The sequence below is a fragment of the Nerophis ophidion genome, linkage group LG24 (assembly GCF_033978795.1).
Source record: "Nerophis ophidion isolate RoL-2023_Sa linkage group LG24, RoL_Noph_v1.0, whole genome shotgun sequence".
In the NCBI taxonomy this organism is placed as follows: Eukaryota; Metazoa; Chordata; class Actinopteri; order Syngnathiformes; family Syngnathidae; genus Nerophis; species Nerophis ophidion.
In genome coordinates this window covers 5,868,070-5,893,416 of record NC_084634.1, presented here as the reverse complement: position 1 = coordinate 5,893,416, position 25,347 = coordinate 5,868,070, and the positions used below count along the sequence as shown (strand labels likewise).

At 41.7% G+C, this 25,347-nt stretch overlaps 2 protein-coding genes across 2 annotated transcripts; both read right to left on the bottom strand.

Annotated features, from left to right (window-relative positions):
• Positions 1 to 2,969: 2,969 nt before the first annotated feature.
• LOC133542493 (zinc finger protein 391-like) lies at positions 2,970 to 11,860 on the bottom strand. Its single transcript, XM_061886689.1, has 3 exons — positions 11,445 to 11,860; positions 8,632 to 8,862; positions 2,970 to 5,031 (listed from the first exon to the last, which is right to left on the bottom strand). The coding sequence occupies exons 1-3, from the start codon at positions 11,545 to 11,547 to the stop codon at positions 3,899 to 3,901; spliced, it is 1,467 nt and encodes a 488-aa protein (XP_061742673.1). The 5' UTR covers positions 11,548 to 11,860; the 3' UTR covers positions 2,970 to 3,898.
• A 3,258-nt stretch (positions 11,861 to 15,118) lies between these two features.
• On the bottom strand, positions 15,119 to 23,709 carry LOC133542514 (zinc finger protein 3-like). Its single transcript, XM_061886719.1, has 3 exons — positions 23,300 to 23,709; positions 20,277 to 20,543; positions 15,119 to 16,693 (listed from the first exon to the last, which is right to left on the bottom strand). The coding sequence occupies exons 1-3, from the start codon at positions 23,400 to 23,402 to the stop codon at positions 15,750 to 15,752; spliced, it is 1,314 nt and encodes a 437-aa protein (XP_061742703.1). The 5' UTR covers positions 23,403 to 23,709; the 3' UTR covers positions 15,119 to 15,749.
• Positions 23,710 to 25,347: the final 1,638 nt, after the last annotated feature.

Genomic DNA, 25,347 nt, shown 5'->3' with positions numbered 1-25,347 from the left:
GTTATTGTTATTGTAATTGGGCCAAAATACTTATATTAAAAAAATAATCTCATGGAAACACTTCACCCTTGCTCCTGATGGGTGCTGGTTAGCGCCTTGCACGGAAGCTCCCTCCAACAGTGTGTGAATGTGTGTGTGAATGGGTGAATGTAAATATCATTTCATTATTTAAATCACTGCTGTCATTTGATTATAATAATAAAACATTTAACTTGTTATTCAGTCAGGTTTGGGGCCGGTGTTCTGCTGGTGTGGCCACAGTACATGTGCACGTCTAACATAGCTCACATGTGCTCCCCTCAATGCTCAATGACATTTTGCGTTTGCTCAAAATTAGAGGTGACATCTATCTGTGTTGGCCCTGCGATGAGGTGGCGACTTGTCCAGGGTGTACCCCGCCTTCCGCCCGATTGTAGCTGAGATAGGCGCCAGCACCCCCCACGACCCCAAAAGGGAATAAGCGGCAGGAAATGGATGGATGGATTGGTTGCAAGTACCAGACTTAACGTGCATCAACAACACCCACATTCTTACATACAACATATTTTAGAATGGAGGTAATAAATACATATACAGTTAGTAAACATGTGGGAGTATGAAGTAAACAAACCTGTTCTGTGCAACACAACTTGATGTTTCTTGAAAACAGCGTCCGGTCGTTGATGTTCCTTCTCGGCTTTTGTTCTCGAAAGTTCCTCCTCGTACTCTGCTATCCTTCTTTCGCACATGTTCACACAATCACAACACTTTACACTCACATTTGAGCTCTGCTTAACGATGTGTTCTGATCACTAATTATGTGTCCTTAATCCGCGCAAAGTTGTGCGAATGCGTCGCGTCTTTGTTAGCAGCTAACAAGCTAAGCTAGCTAACTAGCTAACAAGCTAGCTTAGGCTGACGAGCAAGCGCGGGAAGCGTCAAAAGGCGCTCGGACTAATGTATCCGGATAGAAACAATTATTGACGATGTTTAACCTATAAAACGACATATATGTGCACATGTATGCACTGATTAAATAAACAGAACTATAATGCCCACGTTTAGACTTTCTCCCCCTAACGCCATCTTGCTTTTTCCTCTTTCTTCTTCTTCTTTTTTTTATTTCAGCAGACTAGTAGAACATCTTAGGTGTATTGCTGCCCTCCACAGGTTCTTAACGGGATTTCTTCCTTCTGTCCTATGTCCCCAACCTTTTTGTATCCGCGGACCGGTCAACGCTTAATAATTTGTCTTGAAAAAGGGAGTTTTTTGTGGTTAGTGCACTATTTGTAAGTGTATATTGTGTTTTTATGTTGATTTAATAAAAATAAAAAAAACAACATTTTTTTTTTTAATTCATTTATTATTATTTTTTTAAATAAAAAATCGTTCTGCGGCCCGGTACCAATCGGGCCGCAGCCCAGTAGTTGGGGACCACACTACATTCTACAGTCCAGTAGGTGGCAGTATGAACCTTTCAAGTCAAGGCTGCAAACTGCCAGTAAAAAGAAGAATTAATAGAGCTGGTTGCTTGTTTATGTTGTGTTACGGTGCGGATGTTCTCCCGAAATGTGTCGTTCTTGTTTGGTGTGGGTTCACAGTGTGGCGCATATTTGTAACAGTGTTAAAGTTATTTATACGGCCACCCTCAGTGTGACCTATATGGCTGTTGACCAAGTATGCCTTGCATTCACTTGTGTGTATGTATAAGCCGCATGTATTATGTGACTGGGCCGGCACGCTGTTTGTATAGAGCAGGGGTCGGCAACCCAAAATGTTGAAAGAGCCATATTGGACCAAAAATACAAAAACAAATCTGTGTGGAGCCACAACAAATGAAAAGCCATATTACATAGAGCTAATGTGTCATGAGATATACATTGTGAATTATATTTATATAGCACTTTTCCTCTAGTAACTCAAAGCGCTTTACATAGTGAAACCCAGTATCTAAGTTACATTTAAACCAGTGTGGGTGGCACTGGGAGCAAGCGGGTAAAGTGTCTTGCCCAAGGACACAACGGCAGTGACTAGGAGGGCGGAAGCGGGAATCGAACCTGCAACCCTCAAGTTGCTGGCACGGCCGCTCTACCAACCGAGCTATGCCGCCCCATTGAATTATGAGGACTTAAAGGAAACAAAATGAGCTCAAATATAGCTACAAATGAGGCATAATGATGCAATATGTACATACAGCTAGCCTAAATAGCATTTTAGCATCGATTTGTGGCCAAATATGTCTGATTAGCGCACTCCACATAAGTCAATAACATCAACAAAACTCACCTTTTAAGTTTATAAGTTTGGTGGACAAAATGAGACGGAAAAAGAAGTGGCATAAATCACGTCTTAGAAAGTCGGAGAAAGTTATACATCTAAACAAACTACGGTGAGTTCAAGGACCGGCAAAATTAGTAGGACAAAACGGCGCTCGCCAAATACTCGAATCGGTGAAGCAAATAAACTGTGTGCTTCATAGCAATTAGGGAGGTTTGTGTCATGTTTGTCCTTTTTAGAGAAACCAAATTAAAACAAAAAATATGTTTTTTCCCCTCATCATTTCCATTTTTCATATATTTTTGAAAAAGCTCCAGAGAGCCACTAGGGCGGCGCTAAAGAGCCACAGGTTGCCGACCCCTGGTATGGAGGAAAAGCGGACGTGGAGACAGGTTATAGAGAACCCCAAAGGCAGTGCCTTTAAAGCCCACCCCAAATATTGTTGTCCGGGATGAAATTCGGGAGGGGCACCGAACTTCGAGAGTCTCCCGGGAAAATCGAGAGGGTTGGCAAGTGAGTGTTAGCGGTGAATGCGATGTTCTAATGTTAATTTGATATTGCCTCAAGGGCCAAGTGAAATTACACGGGCCGGGGGCCAGAGTTTGACAACCATGGTCTAGATAATGAAGTAAGCTGGAAACTACATCTAAGTCATATGAAGAAAACAATAAAACATTGGTTGCAATATTAAAAAGAATAAAATACATACTAACAAATGTTAACGATATTTATTGTACCCAACTTCAGTTGAAGCATACATTGTTTATTGCATAAAGGTCTGGGGACATACATATAAAACAATCACACAACAATATTCATATTACACAAGAGAGTAATAAAGATAATTAATAGAATGGATTATCAACCCACCACAAATGATTATCATAAAGTCACACATTTTAAAAGTTAATGACCTTCCACAAATAACTCTGCTATATTCTCATCTATATAATGCATAAAGGTCTGGGGACATACATATAAAACAATCACAATATTCATATTACACAAGAGAGTAATAAATATAATTAATAGAATGGATTATAGAGACCCAACAAATGATTGATAAAGTCACACATTTTAAAATTGTATAAACGGCAACTGTTGAAATGATGTATAAAGTAAATAATAATATGCTTCCAGAAGTGGTCCAGAAGATGTTTCAGATGTGAACCAGTAAATATGAACTAAGAGGGATTTATGTGTACTCAAAAGCAAAGGTATGAACACATGTAAAACAAATATGTACATCATATAAAGGAGTTCATCTAGAATTACAAAATAAAATATGTAACACTTCATTATCTCAAGAAACATACATAAAAACACTATCATGAATAAGTATAAAAGTGAATTATTAATATATCGACACATACAATGTTTATTGTATGTAACATGTTTTATGTACTGTTTATTCTCACCCTTTCAGTCAAATTGTTGTGTTCATTTTAAAGTACACAAATGTGTATATTAACTCATGTACTTGACTGAAATAAAAGCACTAATCTGAAGTGTCTAATCCATAAATGTTAGAATCATATTAACAAGATTGTGTTACACACACAACAATGATGTCACACATGTTATATGTGCCGATGTTGTCAGAAAGTCAAAGTTTTGACAGTTTATTTCAAATCCTGCATCTTCATTTGCTGCTGCTGTTCTCACCAGCACACTTGTGTTTCTGACACTGGGACTTAGAAGAGAATCTTTCACCACACACACTGCAACTCAACACCTTCTCTTCCGTGTGTGTTCTCATGTGTCTTTTCAAATGCGAACTTTGCACAAAACTTTTACAACACACTGAACATGCATAAAGTTTTTCGCCGGTGTGCGTTCTCATGTGTCTTTTCAACTCACCGCCTTGTGTAAATCCTTTACGACAGACTGAACATGACAAAGGTTTGTCTCCAGTGTGTATGCTCATGTGTGCTTTCAAACAGAAACTTCGCAAAAAACCTTTACCGCATTCCGAGCAGATAAAAGGTTTTTCGCCGGTGTGTATTTTTGTGTGTCTTATCAAGCCTGATTGGTCGCTGAACCTTTTACCACAAATTGAGCACATGAATGGTTTTTGTCCAGTGTGTGTTCTCATGTGTACTTTCAACGTGCGTCTTAGTACAAAACCTTTGCCACACACTGAACATGAAAAAGGTTTTTCTCCAGTGTGTGTTCTCATGTGTACTTTCAAATTGTGACTTTGTATAAAACCTTTACCACATTCTGAGCAAGAAAACGGTTTTTCTCCGGTGTGTATTCTCATGTGTCTTGCCAGATGACAATTATGTTTAAAGGTTTTGTTGCAGTGAGAACACGTGAAGTGTGTGTTGTCAGTGTGACATGTCTTATCATCTTTAGAGTCTTCATCATCAGTGTCAGGAGAGTGTGACGTTGTGTCCTCACTATCTGATAGTGGAGCTAAGAGCTTGTCTGCTTGTGATCCTCCACAGTGGTCTCCATCAGCTTCTGTTGTCATGTGTTGAGTTGAGCTGCTGCTTGGAGGCTCCCCCCCTCCCCTCTCCTCACTCTCACCTTTGACCTCATCATCTTCACTCTTCACAATCACATGGAACTCTTTCAACCATTCTTGACTGATGCTGTGTTCCTCCTCTTCCTCTTTGAAATGGGATTTCAGTGGGTTATTTTCTCCCCTTTGCATTTGCAATGTATGTGGCGCCTCTTCTTCCTCCTTAATGTGGAAGGGCTGTGGCTCCTCCTTGCTCATCTTGAAGCTCCACTTCTTTGGGTTGGAGGGAAGATGTTCTTCACAGACGTCTGAAGGACACAAGAAGAAAAACATGCTCTAGAGGAGTCTATATTTCTTCAGTCACATCTTAGGAGCGATATTGATAGGATTTTACCAATTCAGATTTCATTTTCGATTCTGTTATTTGTGGATTAACTTTTGCTTTCAAATTTTGTAAAAAGGAGAAGAAACAGGTCGATTAGCACCAACAGTGAGGTCTTAAGAGGCCCAGACCTTATGGTTACCCCATGGGGTCCCAGAGGGCCCTAAGGACAATATTCTGCTTTGAAAATATTTTTGGCTATAAATTAATAAGATACTACACACTATTTTTGTGGTATTACACAAAACTTTCTTCCAGAAGGTCTTATCTTTGTCCATGTGATGTCAGATGAAACAAAAATGTAACTGTTTGGCCACAATACCCAGCAATATGTTTGGAGGAGAAAAGGTGAGGCCTTTAATGCCAGGAACACCATGCCAACCGTCAAGCATGGTGGTGGTAGTATCATGCTTTGGGCCTGTTTCGCTGCCAATGGAACTGGTGCTTTAAATGGGACAATGAAAAAGAAGGATTACCTCCAAATTCTTCAGGACAACCTAAAATCATCAGCCCGGAGGTTGGGTCTTGGGCGCAGTTGGGTGTTCCAACAGGACAATGACCACAAACACGTCAGAAGTGGTGAAGGAATGGCTAAATCAGGCTAGAATTAAGGTTTTAGAATGGCCTTCCCAAAGTCCCGACATAAACGTGTGGACAATGCTGAAGAAACAAGTCAATGTCAGAAAACCAAAACATTTAGCTGAACTGCACCAATTGTGTCAAGAAAAGTGGTGAACAATACTAGCAGGAGCTTGTGGATGGCTACCAAGAGTGCCTTATGCTGGCTTTTGAACTTTGCGTCGATAACAGTCTGGATGGTTCGCTTCCCCTTTGGTCCGGATGACACGATATCGAATATTTCCAAAATCAATTTGAAATGTGGACTCGTCAGACCACAGAATACTTTTCCATTTTCCATCAGTCCATCTTAGATGATCTCGGGCCCTGAGAAGTCGGCGACTTTTCTGGATGTTGTTGATAAATGGCTTTCGCTTTGCATAGTAGAGCTTTAACTTGCACTTACAGATATAGCGACGAATTGTATTTAGTGACAGCGGTTTTCTGAAGTGTTCCCGAGCCCATGTGGTGATATCCTTTAGAGATTGATGTCGGTTTTTGATACAGTGCCCTCTGAGGGATGGAAGGTCACGGTCATTCAATGTTTGTTTCCGGATATACCGCTTACGTGGAGTGATTTTTCTAGATGCTTGGAACCTTTTGATGATATTATGGACCGTAGATGTTGAAATCCCTAAATTTCTTGCAATTGCACTTTGAGAAACGTTGTTCCTAAACTGTTTGACTATTTGCTCACGCAGTTGTGGACAAAGGGGTGTACCTCGCCCCATCCTTTCTTGTGAAAGACTGAACATTTTTTTAGGAACTGTTTTTATACCCAATCATGGCACCCACCTGTTCCCAATTAGCCTGCACCCCTGTGAGATGTGCCAAATAAGTGTTTGATGAGCATTCCTCAACTTTATCAGAATTCATTGCCACCTTTCCCAACTTCTTTGTCACGTGTTGCTGGCATCGAATTCTAATGTTAATGATTATTTGCAAAAAAAAAAATGTTTATCAGTTTGAACATCAAATATGTTGTCTTTGTAGCATATTTTTTTCCCAAGATGGCGCTGCTGTAGTGGCTGCTGTAGGCAGGAGCTCTGTGCTCTTGTGTCATCCTTTTGTGTTTCCCTCTTGTTTTCATGTGTTTTTATATTTTCTTTCCTTTTGGTCCGGGACCCTTTGGGACTGTGTGACAAGGGGTGGCACTTTCGTGACCTCTGTGGTGCTTTTTTTGTGGACTTCTGGATCTACCTCCTGGGAGCCCTTTGGCCATGGAGACCAGCTGCTGGGTGTCTGCCACACCGGAGTCGGTTTGGAAGGACTGGCGGGGATTCAGATGAGGGGACAGGACTGCAGAGTTTGGAGGGACTGGAGGAGATGCGGATGAGGGGACAGGTCTGCGGAGCTAGCACTGAGCGCTGGGACAGAGAGGCTTCGCTGTGTCTTGGCTGGGTGAGCAGGTGTCGGACACCTCAGTCACCTTGGACGTATCCTCGCTCATCCATGCGGACTGGACACTGGCCGAGAGTGGAGTTGGCTGTCTTGGTTGCTTTGTTGGGTCTGCTCCTGTCTCTGGCCATGCTCCCTCCACCCCAGCGGACGATGGCGTGGAACACCGCAGAGGCCACCACAGTGGATATGTTTCTTTTACTTTTTATTCATAGCTGTATGTAGAAGTGTCTGGTTGTATCTGCTGCTTTAATGTCTTTAATGTCCTCTGTCTTCTTTGATGTTTGATGTTTCCCTCTTACACACATGGAAGAGGCCTGTGTACCATGGCTATGAGTTATTGTTTTTTTTCCCTTGGCCTCAGTCTGCACCCCCTCTCCAGGGCCCAGGCTAAGACCGATTTTTATTTTATTTTATTTTAATCTTCTATTTTTTTTCTCCCATTCCCCCCCACCCCATTGTTTACCTGTATCTCATCTTTTTTGTAAGGGGCGCTGGAAGCCGGCAGACCCGTCAGCGATCCTGTTCTGTCTCCCTGTAATGTTTGTCTAAACTTGAATGGGATTGTACTGAAAATTTTAATTTTCCTGAAGGAACTCTCCTGACGGAATAAATAAAGTACTATCTAATCTAATCTAATATTCAACTGAATATGGGTTGAAAATGATTTGCAAATCATTGTATTCCGTTTGTATTTACATCTAACACAATTTCCCAACTCATATGGAAACGGGGTTTGTACTTTGGCAGCCACCATTTTGTTGTACCTGAAAAGTCTGCGCATACATCGCGCTTCCCACGAGATCCCGTTTTTATCTCCAGTTAACAGGAAAAGGAGAAAGCAATATCTGTGTCATTTAATTTTTCTCAAAATACTTTCCACTGTGTTTGTTAGAAAGTTCCACAACTGTTCACGTTATCCCAGGCTTGTGCTACAGCACTCATCTCATTGTGCAACATGTGAATGTTTGAAGTGGAACTAAACCTGATCTCTGAAAGGGGTACACATTATTTCCAAAGCAGGGCCCCCATCCACATATACAATACTAGAACATATCTGATGAAAACCAACATTATTTTTTTATTTTAATTATAAGTGTGCCATACCACCTATTAGGGTTGTACAGTACACCAGTATTAGTATAGTACCGCTAATGAATCATTTTCGGTACTATACCGTCTCTGTAACGTACCAGCCCTGCACCCCCCTCTCCCGCATCGAAGTCACGTTGTGACATTGCTGGTTTACGAGCAGACGAGCATGTTCGGCAGCACACAATCACAGAGTACTTACAAGCAGACACAGTGTGTAGACAGAAAAGGGAGAATGGACACATTTTGGCTTAAAAACTAACAATAAAGGTGAAGTTATAACACTAAAAAACCACAGGAATTTTTAAATGGTGGTGTTAAAAAGCAAATATATCCCCATCTTTAGTGATAAATGTGGCCCCCGGATGAACATGTGTCACAAACATTGTATTAGATGATATGTGGATGTTGTGCTTACTTGGACTGTGATGAAGCTGTGAGGACTCAGGTGGTTTGTCTTCATGCTCTTCAGTCTTCACAGAGACAACAGTCAGTGGAAACTTGCTGAGATCAGCCTCCTCCTGCCCTACAGGACACTCTCCCTCCTCTTCCTCTTTAAAATAAGAGGGCTGTGGATACTCTGAAGTGAAACTGTCCCCCTGCAGATGAGGGAGACATTCTTCTCGGTGTCCAATCAGCTGATGGATGTCTACAGGACACAAACAAAACACATTTTAACTCATACATGCAAATATTAAATCGTACAAGAAATATAGGGCTGTAGCTATTTGAAATGTTATTATAAAGTGTTCTACTGGAAATGCTTTTGATTAACCGAGTAACTGGATAAAGAGTAGTGTTGCTTGGCTAAAGACAAATTTAAAGGGGAACATTATCACAATTTCAAAAGGGTTAAAAACAATAAAAATCAGTTCCCAGTGGCATGTTGTATTTTTTTGAAGGTTTTTTTTCAACATTTTACCGGTCTCCGAATATCCCTAAAAAAAGCTTTAAAGTGCTTGATTTTCGCTATTTGCGATGCAACTATCCATTTCCCTGTGACGTCATACAGTACTGCCAATGTAAACAAACAATGGCGAATAGCACAGCAAGATATAGCGACATTAGCTCGGATTCAGACTCGGATTTCAGCGGCTTAAGCGATTCAACAGATTACGCATGTATTGAAACAGATGGTTGGAGTATGAAAGTATTGAAGAAGAAACTGAAGCTATTGAGCAAATAGCTATTGACGCTATTCATAGCCATAGCATGGCCGAATAGCTGCGTTAGCATCGCCGGTAAAATGTGCGGACCAAACGATCAGGACTTTCGCATCTTTTGACACTGGAGCAACTTAAATCCGTCGATTGGTAAGTGTTTGTTTCGCATTAAATGTGGGTGGAAGGAAACGTAATATAGTTGCAAATGCATCTACAGGTTATCCATACATCTCTGTGCCATGTCTGCTTTAGCACCGCCGGTAATTAGCATGTTAGCATCGATTAGTGTAGCATGTTAGCATCGATTAGCTGGCAGTCAACATCAACAAAACTCACCTTTGTGATTTCGTTGACTTTATCGTTGCAAATGCATCTGCAGGTTATCCATACATCTCTGTGCCATGTCTGCTTTAGCACCGCCGGTAATTAGCATGTTAGCATCGATTAGCGTAGCATGTTAGCATCGATTAGCTGGCAGTCAACATCAACAAAACTCACCTTTGTGATTTCTGTGACTTTATCGTTACAAATGCATCTGCAGGTTATCGATACATCTCTGTGCCATGTCTGCTTTAGCACCGCCGGTAAATAGCATGTTAGCGTCGATTAGCGTAGAATGTCAGCATCGATTAACTGGCAGTCACGCCGCGACCAAATATGTCTGATTAGCACATAAGTCAACATCAACAAAACTCACTTTTGTGATTTTGTTGACCTTATCATTACAAATGCATCTGCAGGTTATCCATACATCTCTGTGCCATGTCTGTCTTCATGGTAAAATGTGGAGACACTTTGATACATTCAATGGGGGTCTGGCGGCAGACACTTTGGCATCTTCGGGCCAGTGGTGCAACTTGAATCCCTCCCTGTTAGTGTTGTTACACCCTCCGACAACACACCGACGAGGCATGATGTCTCCAAGGTTCCAAAAAAATAGTCGAAAAAACGGAAAATAACAGAGCTGAGACCAAATGTTTACAATGGGTTGAAAATGAAAATGGCGGGTGTGTTACCTCGGCGACGTCACATTCTGACGACATCCCCTCCAGAGCGATAAACAGCAAGGCGTTTAATTCGCCAAAATTCACCCATTTAGAGTTCGGAAATCGGTTAAAAAAATATATGGTCTTTTTTCTGCACCATCAAGGTATATATTGACGCTTACATAGGTCTGGTGATAATGTTCCCCTTTAAGCGACTATAAGACATTTCACTTAATAATGAACGGCTGATTGGTTTGAGATGGTATGAGATCAAGATGTCATCTTTAGATCTGGCTTTGTTTTTTCGACAATCACTGCCACATTAAAAGGTTAAAGTACCAATGATTGTCACACACACACTAGGTGTGGCGAGATTATTCTCTGCATTTGACACATCATCCTGGGAGGTAAGGGGAGCAGGGAGCAGCAGCAACCGTACCCGGGAATAATTTTTAAAGTGATTTAACCCCCAATTCCCACCCTTGATGCTGAGTGCCAAGCAGGGAGGTAATGGATCCCATTTTTACAGTCTTTGGTATGATTGGGTCGAGGTTTGAACTCACAACCTACCGATCTCAGGGCGGACACTCTAACCACTAGGCCACTGAGTAGGTGGACGTAGTAGGTTAATGGCTGCATCAAAATGAAGGAAATAACAGGTCAGTATAGCTTTTGCACACATATATAACTTGTCAAAGCTGCCAGCTAGCAGGCTAGGTTTACAGCGTCAGTTACCATGGTAACTGACTCTGACTTTGTCTTACCTCTCTTATTTGTGCAGGTAAAACTCTCGAGCTTTACATACTCAGGACTTTGTACTTAACCTGCTCTCTGGAATATTCCCCCGGTGACTGTGTGAGTTTTGTGTAAACATGTTGATACACATTGTTACAAACTGAGAGGAACATCAACCTCTCATAAATATTGTGTGTCTGAAACTGTCTCGTTTTTATGAACAATGTAAAACAATCAGTGCATCATCCTCACATGACAATTCATCTTCCTATTGACAATATATTCAAGAATAGTGTTAATAATAAATATAAAGTGAGTAAAGATGTGAGAGTAAGAAGTAAACAAACCTGTTCTGTGTAACACAACTTGATGTTTTTGATGTTGTCGCTCCTTCTCCTCTTTTGTTGGACAAAGTTCCTCCACGTACTCTGCTATGGTTCTTTCGCACATTTTCACACAATCACAACACTTTACACTCACACTTGATCTCTGCTTAGCGATGTGTTTTGATCACTTCCGCCTCTCTTTGTTAGCAGCTAACAAGCTAAGCTAACTAGCAAGCTAAGCTAGCTGGAGAAGCATCAAAGTGCGCTCAGACTAATATAACCGGATGCAAACAGTTATTAACGATGTTTACTCTATTTACTAGAGTGTAATAAAGGACATATATGTGTACATGGAGGCACAGATTAAGAACACTGAACTGTGACGACTGCAATAACGTCTTCACCGTCAGACGCCATCTTGCTTTATCCTCGCCGTGTTTGGTTCGCGCGCAGTGTTGTCAGATCTCGCGAGAGAAACAAGTAAGCAGCTCTTTTCCAAATCTCGCGAGAGGAATAAGTACAACAAGCTCCCCACCCCCGGTGCAACTATTTTATTATACACTATTTACTTATTCTGAAAATAAAAGTAAACTTGTCCATTTCAAAATTTCAAAACAACGATATAAAACTTATTTTCGTAAAAATATTCAAATATTTAACCATGTATTGAAATCTAAATTTCCACCCCATCCATCCATCCATCCATTTTCCTACCGCTTATTTCCTTCGGGGTTACGGCGGTGGGTGATGGCGCCGGAGCCTATCTCAGCTACAATCGAGCGGAAGGCGGGGTACCCTGGACAAGTCGCCATCTTAGAACAGGGCCAATTCCGAGTAGACATAACAGTTTGACATCATTCTCCAGTGCATGGGTGTCGAACTCAAATACAGAGTGGGCCAAAATTTTAAACGAAACAAATTAAACTTTTAATAGGGACCCAAACAAGTTTTGCATTAAATGTTGAACAAGCAAGGCTTGTATAACTTTAGTGACATGCAAAATTGAGTTTCAAATAATAATAATAATGATAAAAAAATATCAAGGGCATATCAAATAAAATTTAAATAAAAATTGTAGGCCTTTTTTTCTATTTGCAATCTTCTGAGGTAAATATTAAATTTTTTCCACAGGCTAATAGTACATTTGAAAATAAAATAACAATATTGAATGAACCAAACATTCAAGCCTTGAAGTAGCAAGAGAAAATGCATGAATAAAACGTTAATTATTGGTCAGTTTGCTGGAAGTTTCCCGGAAGAGTTAGTGCTGCAAGGGGTTCTGGGTATTTGTTCTGTTGTGTTACGGTGCGGATGTTCACCCGAAATGCGTTTGTCATTCTTGTTTGGTGTGGGTTCACAGTGTGGCGCATATTTGTAACAATGCTAAAGTTGTTACTACGGCCACCCTCAGTGTGACCTGTATGGCTGTTGACCAAGTATGCATTCACTTGTGTGTGTGTGTGTGTGTGTAAAAGCCACAAATATTATGTGACATGCTGTTAGTATGGACGACAAGTGGACGTGACGACAGGTTGTAGAGAACGCTAAAGGCAGCGCCTTAAATGCACGCCCCCAATATAGTTGACCAGGTGGAAATCGGTAGAAATTTGGGAGAATGGTTTCCCCGGGAGATTTTCGGGAGGGGCACTGAACTTCGGGAGTCTACCGGGAAAATTAGGGAGGTTTGGCAAGTATGAGTATTAGCGGTGAATGCGGTGTTACAGCGGCGGGCCAGCTCTAATGCTAAATTGATATTGCCTCAAGGGCCAAATTAAATTACACGGCTGGCCAAATTTGGCCCGTGGGCCAGAGTTTGACACCCATGCTCCAGTGGAACATTCTGAAGAAATATCCTGCATGAATTTGGATCAAAGTGAGTTACAAAGCTCAACTTTTTGAATTATTTCACTTTATTTGTGATGGTTTAACTCTTATGCTCAGTCCATTTTTTTCCAAATTTAATTTGAGGGAAGTAGTCACCGCCTGCTGCCACATTGTGGTTTGTATTGTCAATTTTCCTCTTTTGGTGCCATTGACCTTGTTCTTACATTTCTCTTTCCTCTTAGAGCTCCTAAGTGGCTCTTGTGGGCAGAATTGTGGGACGTGCACAGCTGCTTCCAATTGACCCTGGTGCTACTTAAAGACCTACTGAAATGAGATTTTCTTATTTAAACGGGGATAGCAGGTCCATTCTATGTGTCATACTTGATCATTTTGCGATATTGCCATATTTTCGCTAAAAAGATTTAGTAGAGAACATTGACGATAAAGTTTGCAACTTTTGGTCGCTAATAGAAAAGCCCTGCCTTTACCGGAAGTATGTGTGCGTGACGTCACGAGTTGCAGGGCTCCACACATATTCACATTGTTTATAATGGGAACCACCAGCGGTAAGAGCTATTCGGACCGAGAAAGCGACAATTTCCACATTAATTTGAGCGAGGATGAAAGATTCGTGACTTAAGATATTGATAGTGAAGGACTAGAAAAAAAAAAAAGAAAAAAAAGCGACAGCTCCGGGCGGCGGCAGTGTGAGCGTTTCAGATGTAATTGGACACAATTACTAGGAAAATTCTGGAAGATCCCTGTGGTGGGCGTGGCCTGCGCGCCTGCGGGGAAGCGGGGTGTGGCAGGGCCAGCTTTGAGGTTTGGCGACAGGTGAGTGGATGACACAGCTAAAAGTGTTCATTTAATCACCTGTCGTTTTGTTAAAAGGCCGCAGTCGGGAGGCGGCGGGGGCGGAGTTTTGACGGATGACAATGCCGAAAGGCAGAGAGTGACATTGCAGAAGGGAGAACATTTCTGTAAAGCAGAAAAAAGATTATTGAAAAATAAATCGTGTTGAACTTTGGAAGCTTGTCATGTCAGTCCTTGGTGGTCCCGAGAACCCGGAAGCAGCAGACTTACACAATCCCTTATCTGCTTATTGTTATTTTAGTGAGATTTTAAAGATTGTAAATGATTGTAAAGACATACCCTGAGGTCAGATGGCTGCGGTGAACATGAAGTGTCTCAGAGAGAAGCCGAGGAGCCAAGCTCGAAGCAGCCGCTGCTGCAGGACGATGAATAATCCAATGATGTCTCCGGTAAGATATATATCACAATTTCCCCATCCAAAAACATGCTGGTTGACGTAAGGAAAACATGTTTGCTTGACCGCTCTGTGTTAAAGCTTCACAACAAACAAAGAAACACCGGATGTGTCTCGGTGCTAAAGACAGCCGCAATCCACCGCTTTCCACCAACAGCATTCTTCTTTATAGTCTCCATTATTAAATGAACAAATTGCAAAAGATTCAGCAACACAGATGTCCAAAATATTTCCTGACAGTCCATGACGTCACGCGTCGTCATTCCGCGACGTTTTCAACAAGAAACTCGCGGGGAATTTAAAATTGCAATTTAGTAAACTAAAAAGGCCGTAATGGCATGTGTTGCAATGTTAATATTTCATCATTGATATATAAACTATCAGACTGCGTGGTGGGTAGTAGTGGCTTTCAGTAGGCCTTTAAAGGGGAACATTATCACCAGACCTATGTAAGTGTCAATATATACCTTGATGGTGCAGAAAAAAGACCATCTATTTTTTTAACCGATTTCTGAACTTTAAATGGGTGAATTTGGCGAATTAAACGCCTTTCTGTTTATCGCGCTGGAAGCGATGACGTCAGAATGTGACGTCGCCGAGGTAACACACCCACCATTTTCATTTTCAACACATTACAAACACCGGGTCTCAGCTCTGTTATTTTCCGTTTTTTTGACTATTTTTTGGAACCTTGGAGACATCATGCCTCGTCGGTGTGTTGTCGGAGGGTGTAACAACACTAACAGGGAGGGATTCAAGTTGCACCACTGGCCCGAAGATGCCAAAGTGTCTGCCGCCAGACCCCCATTGAATGTGCCAGAGTGTCTCCACATTTGACCGGCGATGCTAAGGCAGACATGGCACAGAGATGTATGGATAACCTGCAGATGCATTTGCAACGATAGTCAACGAAATCACAAATGTGAGTTTTGTTGATGTTGACTGCCAGCTAATCGATGCTAACATGCTACGCTAATCGATGCTAACATGCTATTTACCGGCGGTGCTAAAGCAGACATGGCACAGAGATGTATGGATAACCTGTAGATGCATTTGCAACTATATTACGTTTCCTTCCACCCACATTTAATGCGAAACAAACACTTACCAATCGACAGATTTAAGTTGCTCCAGTGTCAAAAGATGCGAAAGTCCTGATCGTTTGGTCCGCACATTTTACCGGCGATGCTAACGCAGCTATTCGGCCATGCTATGGCTATGAATAGCGTCAATAGCTATTCACTCAATAGCTTCAGTTTCTTCTTCAATATTTTCATACTCTGAAAATAGACTGAACATGACAAAGGTTTGTCTCCAGTGTGTATGCTCATGTGTGCTTTCAAACAGAAACTTCGCAAAAAACCTTTACCGCATTCCGAGCAGATAAAAGGTTTTTCGCCGGTGTGTATTTTTGTGTGTCTTATCAAGCCTGATTGGTCGCTGAACCTTTTACCACAAATTGAGCACATGAATGGTTTTTGTCCAGTGTGTGTTCTCATGTGTACTTTCAAAGTGCGTCTTAGTACAAAACCTTTGCCACACACTGAACATGAAAAAGGTTTTTCTCCAGTGTGTGTTCTCATGTGTACTTTCAAATTGTGACTTTGTATAAAACCTTTACCACATTCTGAGCAAGAAAACGGTTTTTCTCCGGTGTGTATTCTCATGTGTCTTGCCAGATGACAATTATGTTTAAACGTTTTGTCGCAGTGAGAACATGTGAAGTGTGTGTTGTCAGTGTGACATGTCTTATCATCTTTAGAGTCTTCATCATCAGTGTCAGGAGAGTGTGACGTTGTGTCCTCACTATCTGATAGTGGAGCTAAGAGCTTGTCTGCTTGTGATCCTCCACAGTGGTCTCCATCAGCTTCTGTTGTCATGTGTTGAGTTGAGCTGCTGCTTGGAGGCTCCCCCCCTCCCCTCTCCTCACTCTCACCTTTGACCTCATCATCTTCACTCTTCACAATCACATGGAACTCTTTCAACCATTCTTGACTGATGCTGTGTTCCTCCTCTTCCTCTTTAAAATGGGATTTCAGTGGGTTATTTTCTTCCCTTTGCATTTGCAATGTATGTGGCGCCTCTTCTTCCTCCTTAATGTGGAAGGGCTGTGGCTCCTCCTTGCTCATCTTGAAGCTCCACTTCTTTGGGTTGGAGGGAAGATGTTCTTCACAGACGTCTGCAGGACACAAGAAGAAAAACATGCTCTAGAGGAGTCTATATTTCTTCAGTCACATCTTAGGAGCGATATTGATAGGATTTTACCAATTCAGATTTCATTTTCGATTCTGTTATTTGTGGATTAACTTTTGCTTTCAAATTTTGTAAAAAGGAGAAGAAACAGGTCGATTAGCACCAACAGTGAGGTCTTAAGAGGCCCAGACCTTATGGTTACCCCATGGGGTCCCAGAGGGCCCTAAGGACAATATTCTGCTTTGAAAATATTTTTGGCTATAAATTAATAAGATACTACACGTTATTTTTGTGGTATTACACAAAACTTTCCTCCAGAAGGTCTTATCTTTGTCCATGTGATGTCCGATGAAACAAAAATTGAGCTGTTTGGTCACAACACACAGTAATATGTTTGGAGGAGAAAAGGTGAGGCCTTTAATGCCAGGAACACCATGCCAACCGGCAAGCATGGTGGTGGTAGTATTATATTCTGGGCCTGTTTCGCTGCCAATGGAACTGGTGCTTTAAATGGGACAATGAAAAAGAAGGATTACCTCCAAATTCTTCAGGACAACCTAAAATCATCAGCCCGGAGGTTGGGTCTTGGGCGCAGTTGGGTGTTCCAACAGGACAATGACCCCAAACACATCAAAAGTGGTCAAGGAATGGCTAAATCAGGCTAGAATTAGGGTTTTAAAATGGCCTTCCCAAAGTCCCGACATAAACGTGTGGACAATGCTGAAGAAACAAGTCAATGTCAGAAAACCAAAACATTTAGCTGAACTGCACCAATTGTGTCAAGAAGAGTGGTCAACAAGTCTAGCAGGAGCTTGTGGATGGCTACCAAGAGCGCCTTATGCTGGCTTTTGAACTTTGCGTCGATAACAGTCTGGATGGTTCGCTTCCACTTTGGTCCGGATGACACGATATCGAATATTTCCAAAATCAATTTGAAATGCGGACTCGTCAGACCACAGAATACTTCTCCATTTTGCATTAGTCCATCTTAGATGATCTCGGGCCCAGAGAAGTCAGCGACGTTTCTGGATGTTGTTGATAAATGGCTTTCGCTTTGCATAGTAGAGCTTTAACTTGCACTTACAGATGTAGCGACGAACTGTATTTAGGGACAGCGGTTTTCTGAAGTGTTCCCGAGCCCATGTGGTGATATCCTTAAGAGATTGATGTCGGTTTTTGATACAGTGCCGTCTGAGGGATGGAAGGTCACGGTCATTCAATGTTTGTTTCCGGATATACCGCTTACGTGGAGTGATTTCTCCAGATTCTCTGAACCTTTTGATGATATTATGGAGCGTAGATGTTGAAATCTCAAAATTTCTTGTAATTGCACTTTGAGAAACGTTGTTCTTAAACCGTTTGACTATTTGCTCACACAGTTGTGGACAAAGGGGTGTACCTCGCCCCATTCTTTCTTGTGAAAGACTGAGCACTTTTTTAGGAAGCTGTTTTTATACCCAATCATGGCACCCACCTGTTCCCAATTAGCCTGCACCCCTGTGGGATGTGCCAAATAAGTGTTTGATGAGCATTCCTCAACTTTATCAGAATTTATTGCCACCTTTCCCAACTTCTTTGTCACGTGTTGCTGGCATCGAATTCTAAAGTTAATGATTATTTGCAAAAAAAAAATGTTTATCAGTTTGAACATCAAATATGTTGTCTTTGTAGCATATTTTTTTTTCCAAGATGGCGCTGCTGTAGTGGCTGCTGTAGGCAGGAGCTCTGTGCTCTTGTGTCATCCTTTTGTGTTTCCCTCTTGTTTTCATGTCTTATTATATTTTTTTGCATTTTGGTCCGGGACCCTTTGGGACTGTGTGACAAGGGGTGGCACTTTCGTGACCTCTGTGGTGCTTTTTTTGTGGACTTCTGGATCTGCCTCCCGGGAGCCTTTTGGCCATGGAGACCAGCTGCTGGGTGTCTGCCACACCGGAGTCGGTTTGGAGGGACTGGCGGGGATGCGGATGAGGGGACAGGACTGCAGAGTTTGGAGGGACTGGAGGAGATGCGGATGAGGGGACAGGACTGCGGAGCTAGCACTGAGCGCTGGGACGGAGAGGCTTCGCGGTGTCTTGACTGGGTGAGCAGGTGTCGGACACCTCAGTCACCTTGGACGTATCCTCGCTCATCCATGCGGACTGGACACTGGCCGAGAGTGGAGTCGGCTGTCTTGGTTGCTTTGTTGGGTCTGCTCCTGTCTCTGGCCATGCTCCCCCCACCCCAGCGATGGCGTGGAACACCGCAGAGGCCACCACAGTGGATATGTTTCTTTTACTTTTTATTCATAGCTGTATGTAGAAGTGTCTGGTTGTATCTGCTGCTTTAATGTCTTTAATGTCCTCTGTGTTCTTTGATGTTTGATGTTTCCCTCTTACACACATGGAAGAGGCCTGTGTACTATGGCTATGAGTTATTGTTTTTTTTCCCTTGGCCTCAGTCTGCACCCCCTCTCCGGGGCCCAGGCTAAGACCGATTTTTATTTTATTTTAATCTTCTATTTTTTTTCTCCCATTCACCCCCACCCCATTGTTTACCTGTATCTCATCTTTTTTGTAAGGGGCGCTGGAAGCCGGCAGACCCGTCAGCGATCCTGTTCTGTCTCCCTCTAATGTTTGTCTAAACTTGAATGGGATTGTACTGAAAATTTTAATTTTCCTGAAGGAACTCTCCTGACGGAATAAATAAAGTATTATCTAATCTAATCTAATATTCAACTGAATATGGGTTGAAAATGATTTGCAAATCATTGTATTCCGTTTATATTTACATCTAACACAATTTCCCAACTCATATGGAAACAGGGTTTGTACCTTGGCAGCCACCATTTTGTTATACCTAAAAAGTCTGCGCATACATCGCGCTTCCAACGAGATCCCGTTTTTATCTCCAGTTAACAAGAAAAGGAGAAAGCAATATCTGCGTATTTTCATTTTTCTCAAAATACTTTCCACTGTGTTTGTTAGAAAGTTCCACAACTGTTCATGTTATCCCAGGCTTGTGCTACAGCACTCATCTCATTGTGCAACATGTGAAAGTTTGAAGTGGAACTAAACCTGATCTCTGAAGTTATTTCCAAAGCAGGGCCCCCATCCACATATACAATACTAGAACATATCTGATGAAAACCAACATTATTTTTTTATTTTAATTATAAGTGTGCCATACCACCTATTAGGGTTGTACAGTATACCGGTATTAGTATAGTACTGCTAATGAATCGTTTTCGGTACTATGCCGTCTCTGTAACGTACCGGCCCCGCACCCCCCCTCTCCCCCATCGAAGTCACGTTGTGACATTGCTGGTTTACGAGCAGACGAGCATGTTCGGCAGCACACAATCACGGAGTACTTACAAGCAGACACAGTGTGGAGACAGAAAAGGGAGAATGGACACATTTTGGCTTAAAAACTCACAATAAAGGTGAAGTTATAACACTGAAAAACCTCAGGAATTTTTAAATGGTGGTGTTAAAAAGCAAGTATATCTCCATCTTTAGTGATAAATGTGGCCCCCGGATGAACATGTGTCACAAACATTGTATTAGATGATATGTGGATGTTGTGCTTACTTGGACTGTGATGAAGCTGTGAGGACTCAGGTGGTTTGTCTTCATGCTCTTCAGTCTTCACAGAGACAACAGTCAGTGGAAACTTGCTGAGATCAGCCTCCTCCTGCCCTACAGGACACTCTCCCTCCTCTTCCTCTTTAAAACAAGGGGGCTTTGGATCCTCCTTGTCCCCTTTAAAATATGAGGGCTGTGGATACTCTAAAGTGAAACCGTCCCCCTGCAGATGAGGGAGACATTTTTCTCGGTGTCCAATCAGCTGATGGATGTCTACAAGACACAAATAAAACACACTTTAACACATACATGCAAATATTAAATCGTACATGATATAATGGGCTGTAGCTATTGGAAATGTTATTAATCCAGTGTTTTACTGGAAATGCTTTTGATTAACCGAGTAACTGGATAAAGCATAGTGTTGCTTGGCTAAAGACAAATTTAAAGGGGAACATTATCACAATTTCAAAAGGGTTAAAAACAATAAAAATCAGTTCCCAGTGGCATGTTGTATTTTTTGATATTTTTTTTTTCAACATTTTACCGGTCTCCGAATATCCCTAACAAAAGCTTTAAAGTGCTTGATTTTCGCTATTTGCGATGCCACTATCCATTTCCCTGTGACGTCATACAGTGCTGCCAATGTAAACAAACAATGGCGAATAGCACAGCAAGATATAGCGACATTAGCTCGGATTCAGACTCGGATTTCAGCGGCTTAAGCGATTCAACAGATTACGCATGTATTGAAACAGATGGTTGGAGTATGAAAATATTGAAGAAGAAACTGAAGCTATTGAGCGAATAGCTATTGACGCTATTCATAGCCATAGCATGGCCGAATAGCTGCGTTAGCATCGCCGGTAAAATGTGCGGACCAAACGATCAGGACTTTCGCATCTTTTGACACTGGAGCAACTTAAATCCGTCGATTGGTAAGTGTTTGTTTCGCATTACATGTGGGTGGAAGGAAACGTAATATAGTTGCAAATGCATCTACAGGTTATCCATACATCTCTGTGCCATGTCTGCTTTAGCACCGCCTGTAAGTAGCATGTTAGCATCGAATAGCATAGCATGTTAGCATCGATTAGCTGACAGTCAACACAAACAAAACTCACAATTTTGTGATTTCTGTGACTTTATCGTTACAAATGCATCTGCAGGTTATCCATACATCTCTGTGCCATGTCTGCTTTAGCACCGCCGGTAAATAGCATGTTAGCATCGATTAACTGGTAGTCACGCCGCGACCAAATATGTCTGATTAGCACATAAGTCAACATCAACAAAACTCACCTTTGTGATTTCGTTGACTTTATCGTTGCAAATGCATCTGCAGGTTATCCATACATCTCTGTGCCATGTCTGCTTTAGCAACGCCGGTACGTAGCATGTTAGCATCAATTAGCGTCGCATGTTATCATCGATTAGCTGGCAGTCAACATCAACAAAACTCACATTTTTGTGATTTCTGTGACTTTATCGTTACAAATGCATCTGCAGGTTATCCATACATCTCTGTGGCATGTCTGCTTTAGCACAGCCGGTAAATAGCATGTTAGCATCGATTAGCGTAGCATGTTAGCATCGATTAACTGGCAGTCACGCCGCGACCAAATATGTCTAATTAGCACATAAGTCAACATCAACAAAACTCACTTTTGTGATTTCGTTGACCTTATCATTACAAATGCATCTGCAGGTTATCCATACATCTCTGTGCCATGTCTGTCTTCATGGTAAAATGTGGAGACACTTTGATACATTCAATGGGGGTCTGGCGGCAGACACTTTGGTATCTTCGGGCCAGTGGTGCAACTTGAATCCCTCCCTGTTAGTGTTGTTACACCCTCCGACAACACACCGACGAGGCATGATGTCTCCAAGGTTCCAAAAAATAGTCGAAAAAACGGAAAATAACAGAGCTGAGACCAAATGTTTACAATGGGTTGAAAATGAAAATGGTGGGTGTGTTACCTCGGCGACGTCACATTCTGACGACATCCCCTCCAGAGCGATAAACAGAAAGGCGTTTAATTCGCCAAAATTCACCCATTTAGAGTTCGGAAATCGGTTAAAAAAATATATGGTCTTTTTTCTGCACCATCAAGGTATATATTGACGCTTACATAGGTCTGCTGATAATGTTCCCCTTTCAGCGACTATAAGACATTTCACTTAATAATGAACGGCCAATTGGTTTGAGATGGTATGAGATCAAGATGTCATCTTTAGATCAGGCTTTGTTTTTTCGACAATCACTGCCACATTAAAAGGTTAAAGTACCAATGATTGTCTCACACACACTAGGAGTGGCGAGAGTATTCTCTGCATTTGACCCATCTTCCTGGGAGGTGAGGGGAGCAGGGAGCAGCAGCAACCGTACCCGGGAATAATTTTTAAAGTGATTTAACCCCCAATTCCCACCCTTGATGCTGAGTGCCAAGCAGGAAAGTAATGGGTCCCATTTTTACAGTCTTTGGTATGATTGGGTCGAGGTTTGAACTCACAACCTACCGATCTCAGGGCGGACACTCTAACCACTAGGCCACTGAGTAGGTGTTGTAGTAGGTTAATGGCTGCACCAATGTGAAGGAAATAACAGGTCGGTATAGCTTTTACACACATATATAACTTGTCAAACCTGCCAGCTAGCAGACTAGGTTTACAGCGTCAGTTACCATGGTAACTGACTCTGACTTTGTCTTACCTCTCTTATTTGTGCAGGTAAAACTCTCGAGCTTGGCATACTCAGGACTTTGTACTTAACCTGCTCTCTGGAATATTCCCCCGGTGACTGTGTGAGTTTTGTGTAAACATGTTGATACACATTGTTACAAACTGAGAGGAACATCAACCTCTCATAAATATTGTGTGTCTGAAACTGTCTCGTTTTTATGAAGAACATAATCAGTGCATCATCCTCACATGACAATTCATCTTCCTATAGACAATCTATTCAAGAATAGTGTTAATAATAAATATAAAGTGAGTAAAGATGTGAGAGTAAGAAGTAAACAAACCTGTTCTGTGTAACACAACTTGATGTTTTTGATGTTGTCGCTCCTTCTCCTCTTTTGTTGGACAAAGTTCCTCCTCGTACTCTGCTATGGTTCTTTCGCACATTTTCACACAATCACAACACTTTACACTCACACTTGATCTCTGCTTAGCGATGTGTTTTGATCACTTCCGCCTCTCTTTGTTAGCAGCTAACAAGCTAAGCTAACTAGCAAGCTAAGCTAGCTGGAGAAGCATCAAAGTGCGCTCAGACTAATATAACCGGATGCAAACAGTTATTAACGATGTTTACTCTATTTACTAGAGTGTAATAAAGGACATATATGTGTACATGGAGGCACAGATTAAGAACACTGAACTGTGATGACTGCAATAACGTCTTCACCGTCAGACGCCATCTTGCTTTATCCTCGCCGTGTTTGGTTCGCGCGCAGTGTTGTCAGATCTCGCGAGAGAAACAAGTAAGAAGCTCTTTTCCAAATCTCGCGAGAGGAATAAGTACAACCAGCTCCCCAACCCCGGTAAAACTATTTTATTATACACTACTTATTCTGAAAATAAAAGTAAACTTGTCCATTTCAAAATTTCAAAACAAAGATATAAAACTTATTTTCGTAAAAATATTCAAATATTTAACCATGTATTGAAATCTAAATTTCAATCCCATCCATCCATCCATCCATTTTCCTACCGCTTATTTCCTTCGGGGTTACGGCGGTGAGTGATGGCGCCGGAGCCTATCTCAGCTACAATCGAGCGGAAGGCGGGGTACCCTGGACAAGTCGCCATCTTAGAACAGGGCCAATTCCGAGTAGACATAACAGTTTGACATCATTCTCCAGTGCAGGGGTGTCGAACTCAAATACAGAGTGGGCCAACATTTTAAACAGAACAAAGCCGTGGGCCAAGGTTGAACAAATTAACCTTTTAATAGGGACCCAGACAAATTTTGCATTAAATGTTGAACAAGCAAGGCTTATATAACTTTAGTGACATGCAAAATTGAGTTTAAAAAATAATAATAATGATAAAAAAAAATATCAATGGCATATCAAATACAATTTAAATAACAATTGTATGCCTTTTTTTCTATTTGCAATCTTCTGAGGTAAATATTAAATTTTTTCCACAGGCTAATAATAAATTTGAAAATAAAATAACAATAATGAATGAACCAAACATTCAAGCCTTGAAGTAGCAAGATAAAATGCATGAATAAAACGTTAATTATTGGTCAGCTTGTTGGAAGTTTCCCGGAAGAGTTAGTGCTGCAAAGGGTTCTGGGTATTTGTTCTGTTGTGTTACGGTGCGGATGTTCACCCGAAATGCGTTTGTCATTCTTGTTTGGTGTGGGTTCACAGTGTGGCGCATATTTGTAACGGTGCTAAAGTTGTTTCTACGGCCACCCTCAGTGTGACCTGTATGGCTGTTGACCAAGTATGCATTCACTTGTGTGTGTGTGTGTGTGTAAAATCCACAAATATTATGTGACACGCTGTTAGTATGGAGGAAAAGCGGACGTGACGACAGGTTGTAGAGAACGCTAAAGGCAGTACCTTAAATGCACGCCCCCAATATAGTTGTCCAGGTGGAAATCGGTAGAAATTCGGGAGAATGGTTGCCCCGGGAGATTTTCGGGAGCGGCACTAAACTTCGGGAGTCTACCGGGAAAATTAGGGAGGGTTGGCAAGTATGAGTATTAGCGGTGAATGCGGTGTTACAGCGGCGGGCCAGCTCTAATGCTAAATTGATATTGCCTCAAGGGTCAAATTAAATTACACGGCTGGCCAAATTTGGCCCGTGGGCCAGAGTTTGACACCCATGCTCCAGTGGAACATTCTGAAGAAATATCCTGCATGAATTTGGATCAAAGTGAGTTACAAAGCTCAACTTTTTGAATTATTTCACTTTATTTGTGATGGTTTAACTCTTATGCTCAGTCCATTTTTTTCCAAATTTAATTTGAGGGAAGTAGTCACCGCCTGCTGCCACATTGTGGTTTGTATTGTCAATTTTCCTCTTTTGGTGCCATTGACCTTGTTCTTACATT